The 15058-nt window shown below is 40.1% G+C and overlaps 1 protein-coding gene across 1 annotated transcript in view; it reads right to left on the minus strand.

The window, feature by feature from the left end:
• FBXL17 (F-box and leucine rich repeat protein 17) overlaps window positions 1–15058 on the minus strand; it is a 517327-nt gene that overhangs the window by 361037 nt on the left and 141232 nt on the right. Inside the window, exon 5 of the mRNA XM_052642856.1 lies at window positions 2976–3083. Within this exon, the coding sequence (XP_052498816.1) occupies window positions 2976–3083 (108 nt within the window). The remainder of the gene's footprint in view (window positions 1–2975; window positions 3084–15058) is intronic.

A 15058-nucleotide genomic window follows, 5' to 3' on the forward strand; every position in this document is an offset into this window, starting at 1 on the left:
CAATGACTCTTAAAGTCAGAGATTTGTCTGGCTGTGAGAAACTCTAGAGATAGATCCTCTATTACAGACACATCTCTTCACAGGAAGAAACCAAAGCACAGAGATTTCATGCATTTGCCTCTATTAGCAAATTCAAGAGTCATAGACTGCAAAGTAGGAAGTTGGAGAGATTTTCTCAATCATATTAAATTAAATATATTTATACTGATAACACTCTGTATTTCACATCCTCTAATCATTTATTTAAAAATTACATAAAATATTGAGAAAAAAGTATTGAAAACTATCCACCATGAGGACCATAAGGGTAACACAACTTTCTAGGAACATTTATATATTTACAAACATTGTGTGAATGTAAATTACATTTGTATAATGTCTTAGTATAAAAACACTGTCAGAACACAGTTTAACAAAAAGCTTTATTTTGAGGTCTACCTTTGGTTTTCAAAAGCTGAAACAACTAAACTAGCTTAGCCAGAGTAATGTACGTTTAAAAGGCTATCTTGCCTTCACCTGAATCCATGAAACTAAGCAGTATCATGCCACAGACGGGTCTTCTCACCAAAACACTGTGCTGAGCACAGGGATGAACCTAACCCACTGCGGATTGGCTTTGATGTGAATCCAGTAGATTCCGAGTGCTGACAGGCCAAACCCCCAATCCTGGTAGACAATCTTCAGAATAATCTTCGCAGCAAATCAAGCCTTCCAAAGCTGACATTTGCTGTCGCTGCTACTTTGTCACAGAGAATAATTCTGATCTTTTAAGCACCAGTGTACCATAATTTCTGGCCATCTCAGAATGTTCAGGGAAGCACTTACTGATCTAATAAGTCTTGTTTTGTCTTTAATGAGTACAATTTCAAGTGATCGTAAAAAGCCCACATATGGTCATTATAACACTTGTTGTGCACAATCTGTTCATCCAAAGGCATTTCTACTCTGCACTATAAACAGCAGTATATGATGTGACGGGAAAAACATTCATCTACGAAAATGTTCAGGCCAAGGTTATAGAAGAGGAGTAAAAAATCATGGTTGCATATGGTCTTGGTTACACGAAGATGTGCTGGTAAAGCAGTAATAGAGAATAACGTGCCTGTGCGCTCTGCTAGCTTTAGGTTCTAATCCTCAAAATATAATTAAAGCCCATCAGTCATGGAAGACGCAGAATAATCACAGGCACTGTCTCAAATATACTAGAATAAAACAGTGATGTGATTTTTTTTCCTCCAAGTTTGCTCCAAACTTCTAGCAATTTAGCTATGGTAGCACTTCTTTGGGCTTCCCAGGTGGCACAGTGGTAAATAATTTGCTGACCGGTGCAGGACACACAGGAGACACACAGGTTCGATCCCTGGGTCGGGAAGATCCCCTGGAGAAGAGAACAGCTAGCCACTCCAGTATTCTTGCCTGGAGAGGCCCTGGGCCGGGGAGCCTGGCGGGCTGCAGCACACCAGGCAGCACACACTCAGACAGCTGAGCACGCGCGCAAGCACCGATTCTTTCAGGGAGAGTGAAAGCGCTGGTCGCTCAGTTGTCTTCACCTCTGTGCGACCCCATGGACTGTAGTCTGCCAGGCTCCTGTGTCCATGAAATTCTCCAGGGAAGAACACTGGAGTGGGTTGCCATTCCCTACTCCAGGGGATCTTCCCAGCCCAGGGATCAAACCTGGGTCTCCTGCAATGTAGGCACATTCTTTACCATCTGAACCACCACTAATTTTAATAACAGTAGCTAAAGTTTACCTAGCACTTACCATGGTCCTGATACTGAGGAACTACTTCAATTAATTCCCTGAAAAATAATTTGTTCACTCAGCTGATTAATGGCAGAGCCAAGATTCAAACCCAAGCTGACAACAGAGCCTGGGTTCCTACCCTCTGGGCCTTATTGCCACAGTCCTAGGTAATTTATAAACATCTGCTCTTTTCCTAGGAGGAAAGAGGGCTTCCCTGGTAGCTCAGTTGGTAAAGAATCCGCCTGCAGTGCAGGAGACCCCAGTTCGATTCCTGGGTCAGGCAGATCCCCTGGAGAAGGGATAGGCCACCCACTCCAATACTCTTGGGCTTCCCTGGTGGCTCAACTGGTAAAGAATCTGCCTGCAAGGCGGGAGACTTGGGTTTGATCCCTGGGTTGGGAAGATCTCCTGGAGGAGGGAAAGGCTACCCACTCCAGTGTTCTGGCCTGGAGAATTCCATGGACTGTATAGTCCATAGGGTCTCAAAGAGCTGGACACGACTGAGCGACTTTCACTTTCACTAGGAGAGAAGAAACTGTAAACTCTTTTCCCTAAACTGTAAGCTTGAAGAGACATGACAAATTTTGAATAAGACACAAGTAAATTTTATAGTAACCAGTCTTCTAAAACATGTATGTAAGAATTAGTTCATAATTATTATAGAACTCTGAAAAACAGCACAGATGATGCATGACAAGTGAGAGATTACAAAGGAACTGATGTTTTCATTATTGCTAAAATATGAGATTTCATATATTTGGTATGTAAGTAAACTGTGAAATTAATTTTTGGCATACATTTACTTCTCTTTTCACCATATATGTTCAGCTTAATCATATGAACTGACCATATTTACTTCTTAAAAGCCAAATACTCAGAAGATCTAATGATACGTGAGCAGTGAAAACTTTCATTAAAGTATCTTCTAACACACTACATGACATTAAAATCGAAACAATTCTTGTCATATATATCAGTTTCTTTACTGTATACATTCACAGTTATTAGCAAATGAAAAAAGCCAAAAAGCAAGCTTCTTGTTCAAATGAATGTCCCATTTCAGAAAGGATAGATTTTGTATTGTTGACTTAAACTGATTTTAATTTTACCGAACACTACTTACAGCTCTATACTGGTCTGACCAGTCCTCATTCAAGCATGTGGAGCATTGCGAGGGCGTTGGTACGAATGATGCTGGGAAACACCGAGGAGACGTAGCCGTGGAACCTACCTTGGTTAGATGAATGACTCCTTTAGAAGTAACCGAACAACCCATGAAGCCCACGCACTGCAGCTCAGGACAGTGCTCAGCGAACGCCTTCACCGACTGGTCCGTCACCTGGGGAGAGTGGGGAGGAGAGAGAGTCAGGACGGCACCGCAGGATTTCGCCACTGCAGACTCCCCCGGCCTCACCTTGCGGCATCAACGTTTCCTTTTCCAGTGGACTGTCTGAATCCACAGGCATGTCCCAAGATGTCCTGCACTTTTTAAATCCACCCTCAACACCACATTCCCTCTGTCAGCCCATGTTTGTTTACGTCTTCACGTCTCAGAGACGTCAACACTATCCACCTCCACTTCTTCATGCCTCCCTCAAGAGACATGCATGCATTCTGACATTTACTCCACGTGCTATGGAATTCACCATTTCAAACGGAGCAGTCCAGTGGTTTTTAGCAGATTCCCAAGCCGTGCCACCATCGCCAACATCTAACTCCAGAACATGCTTCTCACCCCAAAAAGAAGCCCCATGCCCAGCAGCAGCCGTCCCCCAGGTCCAACCCCTGCCCCCAAGTCCGGGCAGCTTTCTGTCACTATGGCTTGCTCAGCCCTGACGTATTTGATAACTGAGATTGTACAACTGTCTCCTAAAGGGCAACAACAGTCTCTTTATAAGGCTTCTCCCTACAAGTGTTTCTTCTAAGAAATCTGGTTTTGCCCCTCACTGCTTCAAACTTCTCAGATTTGGAGGGTAGGATGGTTAAATTTATGTGTCATGTTGACTACACCATGAGATGCCCAAATATTTGATTAAACATTATTCTGGATGTGTTCGTGAAGGTTTCTGGGTGAGATTAACATTCGAAACAGCAGACTGAATAAAGCAGATTGCCTCCCCGAGGTGACCACTCAACCTCAGTCACATCCAGTCCGCTGGAGGAATGGAACAGAAAGGGGAGTAAAGGAGGATCTGCCCTCTCCCCCTCTCTCTCCCTCCTTCTCTCGTTCTCTGCCTACCTTCACATTCAGACACCGGTTTCCCACCTTTAGACTCAACTTTGGACTGGAACTCACATCATCAGCTCTCCTGGTTCCTATGCATTCAGACTCTGCCTAGAACTACGCCATCTGCTCTCCTTGGTCTCCAGATCGCCGATTTGGGGATTTATCAGCCTCCAGAGTTACAGGAACCAATTCCTTACAATAATCTCCTTTACACACACACACACACACACACACACACACACACACACACACACAGACGTCATACTAATTCTGACTCTTTGAAGAACCCTAACTAATGTGATACATATTAGAATCCCCTGAGGAATTTATTAAAACCTCAGAGTCAAAAGAGGTGTAACCCAAGAATCTGTATTTTTAACAAGCCCCTAAGTGACTCTTAGGGATGTGAAAACTTGAGGCCCCAGAGCTGCCAAGAAGTTACACTGACAGCTTCTGGCATTTCTGCATGGCCCTGCTTTAAACAAAGGGCAGACTGAAATTCCTTTTTTGTCTCCTCCAGCCTCCAAAAGCTTTCCATATATAAAATTATCTTCCTATAATTGTGCTAACATTTTCTCCACTGTTCTACAAGCTGAAGCATATGAAAGAAGGTCCAGATAGTCTCTATGATAGGGTTAATTTCAGATTCACTTTCCTCACGGTCAAGATGAAATCAACAAGTTAAACACCACCGTCAGTTTTTCAAGCAGCAGTGACTTACGCCTGCTTCGCATTAACTTTAATATGGGTGACTCTTACTTTGTATCTCCCTTATCTATTCTGAGCAGATATTGGAAAATAAAGTTATGTGGGTAGCATTAATTCTGAAACAACACAAGAACGTTTTCCTAAAATAATCAAACCAACAGCATCCATGGTACATCTGATAAAAGATTAATTCTGCCCTCAAAAGTAAAGTGTGCTTCAGCATATTAAGACTAAGGGTGCCATTGATAAATTAAAAATGGGCCTTCCTGACACTCAGCCTTCTAAAAACATTATGTCAAGAAAGAATATTTAAGGCACTGAAATTGCCTGAAGCTTCAGTGAAAACCAATTTCTATTAAAAAAAAAAAACCTCAGGGGGCGGCGGGAAGGAGAGGGAAACAGGTTCAACACCTATCGCCATTTGGTTCAACATCCTGCCTAATCTGACATCAGGCTTCTCCCAGATCCATCTTCAAAAAGGGGAAGAGGAGTTCAGATAAGGATGAAGGACACAGGAAAGCTCAGGTCCAAGGTGTTAGAGCTTTCAGAGACGAAGTATAAAAACTGGCTTCGTGGGTCTTCCTCTTTTAGCTCAAGGAGTCAAATAAGAGGTTGGGGCGCCTCCTGCAGCAACAGAGCCTTAAGAGCCGAATAAGCCTAGAGGGAGTGCCTGGGGGACAGGGGCTCTCTGTGAACTTGACACAGTGTGCAACCAACACTGCGTTCCAGTTACAGAACGCCTTCAGCACACCGCCCTAAAAAGTCCCTTTCTCCCCGATGCCCATATGCAGTCCGTCACTGCTCCCGCCCCGAGATGACCCTTGATCTGTTTCACACACCTACAGCTGCCTTTTCTAGAAACTTCATGTAAACAGGATTCGATAATAAAGTCTTCTGTGTCTAGCTTCTTTCACTAGTAATTTTTTTGTTTGTCTGTCTGAGGTTCCCCCTTGCTATTACCTGTATCAGTAGTTGGCTCATTTTACTGCTGGGTGGATTTGCATGGTATGACTATATTATATTTTGTTTATCCACTCACCAGTTATAAACATTTTGTTTACAGTGTGGGGCTTTGATAAATAATGCTTTGTGATCATTCATATACAAGTCTCTGTATGGACATATGTTTCATTCCTCTTGCATAAATATCTAGGATTGGAATTACTGAGTCATATGATAAGCTTATTTTTTTAGACATTTTTAAATGTGAGTTGTTTTCTTATTAAGTTGCAAGAGTTCTTTATATAACTTAAATACACATCCTTTATCAGGTATTTGTTTCACAAATCTTTTTCTTCCATTCTGTGTTTTGTCTTTTCATTTCCTTGATGGTGGTCTTAGAACTAACATTTAGGCCTATGGTGTTCCTGGAGTTAATTTTCATGAACAGTGTGAAGTAAGGTGAAAGGTTCATTTTGTTTGCTCATGAATTGCCCTATTTGTTGAAAAGCCCATCTGGAATGGTTTGATTTTTGAGTGATCATACTTACTCACAGACTGTGATAAAACCAGCCAGTAAATAAGAATTCATATGCAAAGAGAAATGTGGCTCAGGATTTGGAAAGTGATATTGGAAAATTAGGGGGGAATGAGACCAGCTGGCAAAGCAGATTTTGACCTTTTAGTCAAAGCTGTGATGGAGAAAAAGAGAAGATGAACCACAGATTCAACAGTGTCATCTCTTCACATGAGAGAGACAGAGAAGACCATCCCCTTAAGCTGGCACTCTAAAAGCCAACTGACATTCTGATACCAGCATGGAGAGGATACACGTGCCTTTAGTGTTACGATGAGGAAACGCATCGGGGATTAGCAATGTCCTGTGCCTTCAGAGTCACAAGGGCCATGAAAAGCCTCAATAATACAGACACACACAAGATTCCAGTAGAGCCTCCACTGTGAATCCTAAGGGGCCCTCTCTGGTTGCTGAAGCCCAAACAAATGTAAGCCAGAAACACAGAGGGCAAAGGCAGAAGGAAGATATTGGCTCTCAAAAGCTCTTGAGAGCGGCACTCAACCAGACATCCTTTGAGGGTGGTTTCTCATGAGAGCAAATGTGAGCACAAGAAGAACTCTACCCAGGAGGTAGAAACAAAAGGCCTAGAAAACTCAAAGACAGGGGGCAAATGTAATAGCCACTATGGAAGAAATGTTCCTATCTGACTAAAATATTCTTAACTAGAAGAAAGAGAAAAAGCAGAAGGTGAGCAGTATAGGATCACTAATTTTGCTTGAAGAGTTACTGTTATAAAATTATTATTTATATTATTGTTTATATAATATTTTTGAATTGTGAATCTAGAGATTCAGTCTTTGGACACAGCTCAACGTTTGGGGTACCAGTAGCCAAAGAGCTTAAGAGGGAATAGAAAATCCCGTGGACGGAGGAGCCTGGTAGGCTATAGTCCCTGGAGTCGGAAAGAGTCGGACATGACTGAGCGACTTGACTTGACTTACTGTGGGCCAAGCTAAGTCCTCTCTGTAACAGAGGATCCCTATAATAGCCTTGACAGGCAATATTAGCCCCATTTTAGTGCTAAGACACTTCAGTCATGCCTGACTCTTTGCAACCCCATGGACTATAGCCCACCAGGCTCCTCTGTCTGTGGGATTCTCTAGGCAAGAATACTGGAGCAGGTTGCCATGCCCTCCTCCAGGGTATACCTGGCCCCATTTTACAGGTAACTAAAATAAGCCTATCAGAGATTAACTTCTCCCAAATCAAACCACTAACAGATGGCCAAGTAGGCTTTAAACTTCGATCTTTTAGATTTTGTAATCCATGTTCTTAACTTATATATACTAGGTTGTGATTCGTTTCTCAGTGCTAATTTCCAGTCAAATGCAAAAGCTAATTTAAGGCCCTCCCTTTGTGCCCAGAGAGGTAGAGTGGCAGGGATCAAGGCACAATGGGTCTATTTTTTAAAGAATTTTCTAGAGAGAAGCACTACCCTTGATTACTTTTTTCATCCCCTAAGGATAGAATAGATGTGCTGAAATGCCGTAATAGTTTCCTATATATCCTAAGAATCCTCCCCAAATAAGAAAGCGTAAAAGTGGGATGTGTGTGTGTGTGCACGCGCTCAGTTGAGTCCAGCTCTTTGCGACCCCATGGACTATAGCCCTCTTCTGTCCATGGTGTTTCCAGGCAGGAACACTGGAATGGGTTACCATTTCCTCCTCCAGGGGATCTTCCCGACCCAGGGACTGAACCCAGGTCTCCTGTGTTTTCTGCCTTGCAGGTGGATTCTTTACCTGCTGAGCCTTTGGGGAAGCTCAAAAGTGGGTTGGCATTATCTAATTCAGAGGTGATGAAGAAGCTGGGTTAATGGTAGTGAATTATAAAACCACATAAGTAGAAATTGATAATCCACCTAAAAAGGATTAAAATTAAAGACTAAGAAAATATGGATGGGAAAAGCTTTTACATAAATTTCAGGACTCTAAATAAAGAGATGCAGCTTCTTCTTATTTTAAGACAAAGTTTCCTTAGAACATGGGTGGGGAGATCTATCTTTATCAGAGTAAGATTGAGTCAATGAAAAGAGATTTGTAATCTGTGCTGAAAGATTAAATTTGGGGAATGATGCTAGCTTATCAATAGAAGAAAGAAATTTATATCATTAATTCTAAAACGGTCAAGAAATCTTTGTACATTTTTACACTTGTGACATTAAAGAATTATTCCGTATAATCCTACATGAATGTATTAAATAATATAAAGTATCTCACAACTTTGCTCAGAAAAAAGTTTTCCCTAGAGTTCACCCCAAACCTACAAATTCAGGACTTGGAAATACATACTTCTAGTAAGTTCTCTTAAAGATTCTTATGGAGTCAATCCATAAACAACCCATAACTAAATCTAACAACTAACCAGCCCCTCCAAGTGTTAGCACTGAAGACGGTCCTGGGCGTACGTGGCGTCACTGGGTTATCTCTTTACTGACCTGTACTGACACCACAGATCACCATGGTCCAGAACATGCCATCCTTCTGGGCATTTTCAGCAGCCTGCACACTGAACATCTTTCTGCCACTCTTGATTCCACAAATCTATCCTCCACCCATCGAGCCACTGCAATCTTTCAACGTGTACAAATCACATCACGTCAGTCTGCCATTCACAATCCTCCAGTGATACCAATTACTTGAAGGATAAAATCCCAGCTCCTATAAGCTACAAGGCCCTGCACAATCTGCCTCCTCCCTAGTTCTTCCACCTCGTTCATCATCCCACCATCCCCTATCCAGGTCTGAAACCAAGTCTGAAGAAGTAACCAGGTTATGGAGGGTTGAATGTCTGGCAGAATGGTTGTGACTTGGTATGGAAGGAATCTATTTTATTGATAACATGAGACATACAGGGGTTGAAGAACTATAAGGTCCCCTCGAGTTCCAGCCTCCTGCAGGCACCTAACGCATGGTGCCATTCATTAAAGGCTCTAAGGGAAGGGTGATAAAGGGAAGCTGTCCTTCAAGGCCCATCAGGTAAACTGAGGACCAACTAAAGGGATATTCTGGTCTCAGGGAGGCTGCCAGTGGGTCACGCCTACAGCAGGGTCCTGCCCTGTGTAAACAGCAGTATACCACAGCAAGGGGCACCTCCAGGAGCTAGGCTGAGCCAGTCAGTAAGCATCCACATCTGACAACGGATGAAGAAGTTCTACATGAAGCACTATAATGATAAAAGTCCCAAGTGAAGAATCTGATTTCAATACCGAGTAAACATACACGGGCTTCCCTCATAGCTCAGGTGGTAAAGAATCCACCTGCAATGCGGGAGACCTGGGTTCGATCCCTGGGTTGGGAAGATCCTCTAGAAAAGGGAAAGGCTACCCACTTCAGTATTCTGGCCTGGAGAATTCCATGGACTGTATAGTCCATGGGGTCACAAAGAGTCAGACACGACTGAGTGACTTTCACTTTCAAATATACATGATCCTTCAGGAGTTTTAAAATGAAATACAATAAAATTTCTCTATTTATTTAGTTTAGTCTTCAAACTCTATGAAAATTTCTTTTTCATTTTCATCTTTGCTTTTCTGTATTCTATTTTTTCACAGGTTATAAAAACTTACAATTAATGCACCCTCCTTTTGAGACAGTGTAACAAAAACACAAAAGAGATTCATACTGACCATATAAAAGGAAATGGCTGAATACAGAGACAAAGTACTTGATATGGATTCGCCTTATGAATCATTTCAGTAAGACCTTTTCACTGTGCTCTTACTGTAATAAAAATTTCATATTTTTAGTGAATTTTAAAAAGAAATAAAAGAACATTATTTAAACATAGTATTCTTTTAAACTATGGTCAGACAACATTTAGTGAGTAAATACTACACGCCATGTGCTGCGCTACACACCGTGACCAAGACAAACCGCCTTCACGGAGCTTACAATCTAGTGAGAAGAGCAAATGAGAAACATTTGTTGCAAGCGTGATCCCTCCTTTAATCACTTGCACTAGCCTAACCAATTATTCCTTTCTATATATGTGCAATAATTACATGGTACACAAAGAAAGTTGGGTTAGTGATTAAGAATCCACCTGGCAACAGGAGAGATGCAGGTTTGATCCCTGGGTCAGGAAGATCCCCTGGAGAAGGAAATGGCAGCCCACTCCAGTATTCTTGCCCAGGAAATCCTATGGACAGAGGGGCCTGGTGGGCTGCAGTCCATGGGGTCAACCAAAGAGCTGTATACAACGTAGCAACTAAACAACAACACATAGAAAGAAGTCGAAACTATGACTAAAAAGTATATTCAATTACACAAATAAGATTCTTCTCAAATACTTTAAGCTACTGTATACCTGATATCATTATACGCCCAATATCATTTCAGCAGAGAGCTAGAATGCGTGTGGCCTTTATAAATCGTGAAAAGACAAGGGTCATTAGGGACTCATGCTTACTAATACAACTCTGGCTTTTGATGAGCATGATTCAACTATTTCATTAGGCAAATCAGAAGCACAAAACAGTACAATCTTTTAACATTTTATGATGAAAAATTTCAAAACCATAAAAAAGTAGAAAAAACAATAAAATAAACCTCCATTTACCAATCATCCACCATCAATAATTACTAGCTCATTGTCAACTTTGTTTTATTGATAGCCCTATCCACCTCTAAAACATCACATCCATCAGTAAATATTTCAGTCTATCTCTAGAAGATAGGATCTTTTAAAAATCAGAGCCATAATACCCTTATCATTCCAGCAAAAATGTTCATGTGAGACTTAATATGAAAAATGAACTATGTATAGTTTTACGGAGATAATAATCCAACATGGTAATTTAAAAATCTCATTAAAAATTTACAACAATTTTATAAAAACTGACCCTTTGTCAACAAGGGCACTGAGATTCATAACTAATCATTTTCTAAAAGTCTAAAATTCCATTAGTGGCCAATGAGAATCTGATCATTTGATTGCTTGTTTGACCTTGCCTGATTTTTGTTCATTCTGTCTTGCTTAATGTTAGTCTGGGGTTAGAGAAGTCAGATTGGCTGATAAAAAGAGATTTATAAGTTATGCATTAAAGTACTGTGAAAGGGAAAGACACTGGTCCAGAATTAACGGCACAGATACGTGTCCCTATTAAAAAGATCTATGCTAAGTCAGCTATGACTCAACCATTTCCCTCTAGTTTGCTGACCAAGTTTCTTTAACTAATACTCTGTTTTATTGAAATTCAATACTTGGGTAATGTAAATGAAACAGAATAATTAGTCTATTCTGCATCAGCTCACCCTTTAATTAATGAAAGGAATAAATCTAAAGAGAAATATCCAAACCTAACAATCATAGTTGTATTTAGCAACGATATTTACAAGACATTTTCTAGTATACATACACATCTGTTCACTCACCCAGTTAGATACGCAGGCAGGTGCAAATTTCATTTCACAAATGAAGAAACGCAGAAGTTAAAGTAACCTGCCCCACCTTATATGTGAGCCCAGTGTCCTTTGCATTACAACATACTCCATAATGTACTTAAAATACAATCAAAGAATCTACATGAGTGCTAAATTTGAGACCCATTAAGTAATAAATAAACATAGCTGATAATAAAGTCCTTGTTTCATAAACATACAACTAATTTAATTCTTTGGTCATATCACAGAAAAAATGTTTCAATTCTCTGAAAGTAAAGCATCTTCCATTCTGCCAAGCTTTATTTCATTTCTAAACACAACTTTTAAATTAACAGATATGGTTAGTTTGAGGATTCATTTCAAAGAGTACAAAGTGAAATTCATAAGAATATGACTGAGGGCTAAACTAAATCCACCAGACAGATCACTTACCAAAATCTGTGTGGATGCACCATGCGTTATGCAAGAAAACAGGGGAAGATAGAAGTAGTATACACAACTTGAATTCTGACTCATCTAACTTTGAATGGGGTTTCATCACAAAGGGTAAAATGAACTGAAGTCCCAGAAGGCTCACACACAAAGAACAGTGCTCAGAATAGCCGAAGAGCTAGTTAGTATTTCAAGAGGCTTGCTGAAAGTCACGGAGGAAGAGAAAAACCACCACGATAAAGGTAACTTCCTTAGACTCCCACACACCATCGAGGCCTCCTAACTTCCTTACACTCCCACACCATCGAGGCCTCTGTGTTCTCTGCCTGCTCCCCAGCCTCTGCCCGAACACTTCCTCCCCTCCTGATACGAGCGGCCCTCTCCTCCATCTCCCCCATTCCCTTACCTCTCCCTGTTGCTTCTCCTGCCTTTTCCTCGTGTTTCTTCTGAACCCTTTATGCCCACTATCACACCTTTTCTTAACTGGCTGCTCATAGTATGAGCAATTTACGAAGGATTTTAAATATAATCATTGTATTAATTTCAAACCAGTGACATTAAACTTTTCCTTTATCTCAGAAATGTAAGATTATCTGAAGTCACTGGACTCAGCCTGAATTGCAATCCAGCCCTTCGTCTTCCTAGCTGTCTGACTTTAAAGAATTTATCTGCTTTCCAAAAGTATGAAATGGGATAGAAACCTAACAGGCTTCTTGTAAGCATTAAAAGAAAATCCCCATGTGCTGGACACACTCCATACAGTGTACTTAACAAAGAGGAGCCCCTACACAGTGTACATGCATCCTTTCCCCCATTCCATGGTGCTGGCGCGCTGAACGTTATTGCACAAAATTAACTTTTTTTCCTATCACTGCACTTGATTAAATATATAAAGCAGCATTTAGTGGTAGTCTCTATTACGATATTATGATATGTCCCACCTACCACCAAGTCGTTAGAAACAGAAATGGCAATACATGAATGATTCTACACTTGTTCACCAGGCTGAAGTCACACATTGGGAGAAAAATGTAAGGCAAATGAGACTTTCAGTTGGTAAAATATCAGTAGCAAGTTTAATTGTACACAGGTTTACCTATACTTTGTAATACGTCTAAAACTATCGATAATAAAAGGAAGCAATCCAAACAACTCTATTTTCTAAGGGTACATTGACTCTTTTTAATGTTCTGACTTACAAACTATTTTAGTCTAACAGCACTTGGATATGGCAGTACATTACTATTCTTTCAGCTTTCGGAAAGCACAACAAAGTATATACACCAAAACTGGGCTTTGTAATGCTCCTAAATATACAATGCGTCAGAAAATAAGTAGAATAGTGACGTTTCTTTCCTGTGATTTTAAGGAACTCATCAATATATGAGAAGATTTGATTTATAAGTATAATATTCTATAACAAGAAAGAACTACCTCCTCCCTAGGAGGGTGATATATGATATGCAAAAAGAAAATATATAGAATCAAGAGAACAACCTTCAAAAAGTCACTCGTGTTTGTGAAAATATTTCAGATTAACTTTTAATATTTTAACAACAGAAAACGCTTCCCAGGATGAATAAAATCTAACCAAGGTATAAAGTCCTAACAATTTGTGTTTTAATCAGAAATGAAAGCCAATAATCTCCTGTTTAAAAAAAAAATGTACCAACACCCTAATGTATGAATATAGAACATTTCTTACATATTCATGTTTAACATTCTTTAAACAAGAAAACCTATTATCAGAAAACAAAACCTAAAATTAGGTTATACATTTTTCATCATGTCAGACAAATACATTCATAGCTCGCTAAATGTTCTTTCTTACATTTCAAACAGCTCATAAAACCCCACCTCCTTTAATAAGGTTCCCACCATAACCAGAAGCAAGACAGCAAGTCCACCAGCTGCCCTGACCACTTGGTCTGCACACGTAGCCTTCACGAAAGCAGCCATGCTAAGTAACAAGAATGCGAAGGAGGCGTTTTCCTTGTCAATTTTGGCAGAGGGGGAAAAAGTATGTATAAATATGTTTAATTTCATTTTTCAAATTAGAAGCTCAGAAAGAGCAGAGCTCATGAGCAATGTCAAGACCCAGATTCATGTCTCTAGGAAAAAGGGTCAAAGGAGGTCTTTCAGTATTTTCAAAACATCCTCTCTAAGTCCAAGTCAACAGACACCTTCACTGGGCCTGGTAGGTAGTAGCTGCTCCCTACACATTTATTGAATACGTGAAGCAATGAATCAAACTGGGAAAGGCGGGTACTGGAAACACCAGTTCACTGAGGATGAAATAACGATACTGCAGAATTTCTACTGCTAAGAAAAAGTCGGTAGCTGAGTGCCTATTTGCCAGGCACTATACTAGCTGATTTTTATTCACATTTATGCAAACTATAGTGTAAAGGTCTTAAAGGTGTTTACCCATTTTTACCCAGAAGGAGCACGTCTAGGAACATCTGGGCAATGGGCCCAGCAGAGAGGAGGGCAGATTTATGGACCAGGACACTCACCGCAACAGCATTTACAGCAAGAGAAGAACAGAATCCTCTCAGATGTGTTAAAATAGGATAATGGCTAAATTATGGTGTATATTTTTGATAGACTGCCATGTAGCCATGAAAGATCATATCTTTTTAAACATTTGATGAAGTCAGAAAAATACAGTGTGATAAAACAGGATTATATAATTATTAGGAGTTTAAACATCATTCTGCTAAGTATATAAGCAGAATGAAAAACTCACGTGATAAAATGTTAACTGCCTCTTGCTAGTGGGATTATATAAGTGTGATTTTAATTTTCTTTATGTTCCTTTTATTTTCCAGAGTTCTACATCAATATTTTTATATTCTTATGATAACAGAAAACAAATGTTTAAAAAAAGAAAAAACTATGGGATAAGGCTTTTGAAAGTTTACAGTCTTCATGAACTTGAGGCATTTTTCCCAACAAGAAACTAGAAGACGAATTTTAGGTACATTAAAGAAATAGACACAGACAGCTTGCACAATCTCTAAAAAATAATAATAGAAATAAAATACAAT

The sequence above is a fragment of the Budorcas taxicolor genome, chromosome 7, assembly GCF_023091745.1.
Source record: "Budorcas taxicolor isolate Tak-1 chromosome 7, Takin1.1, whole genome shotgun sequence".
Taxonomy (NCBI): Eukaryota; Metazoa; Chordata; class Mammalia; order Artiodactyla; family Bovidae; genus Budorcas; species Budorcas taxicolor.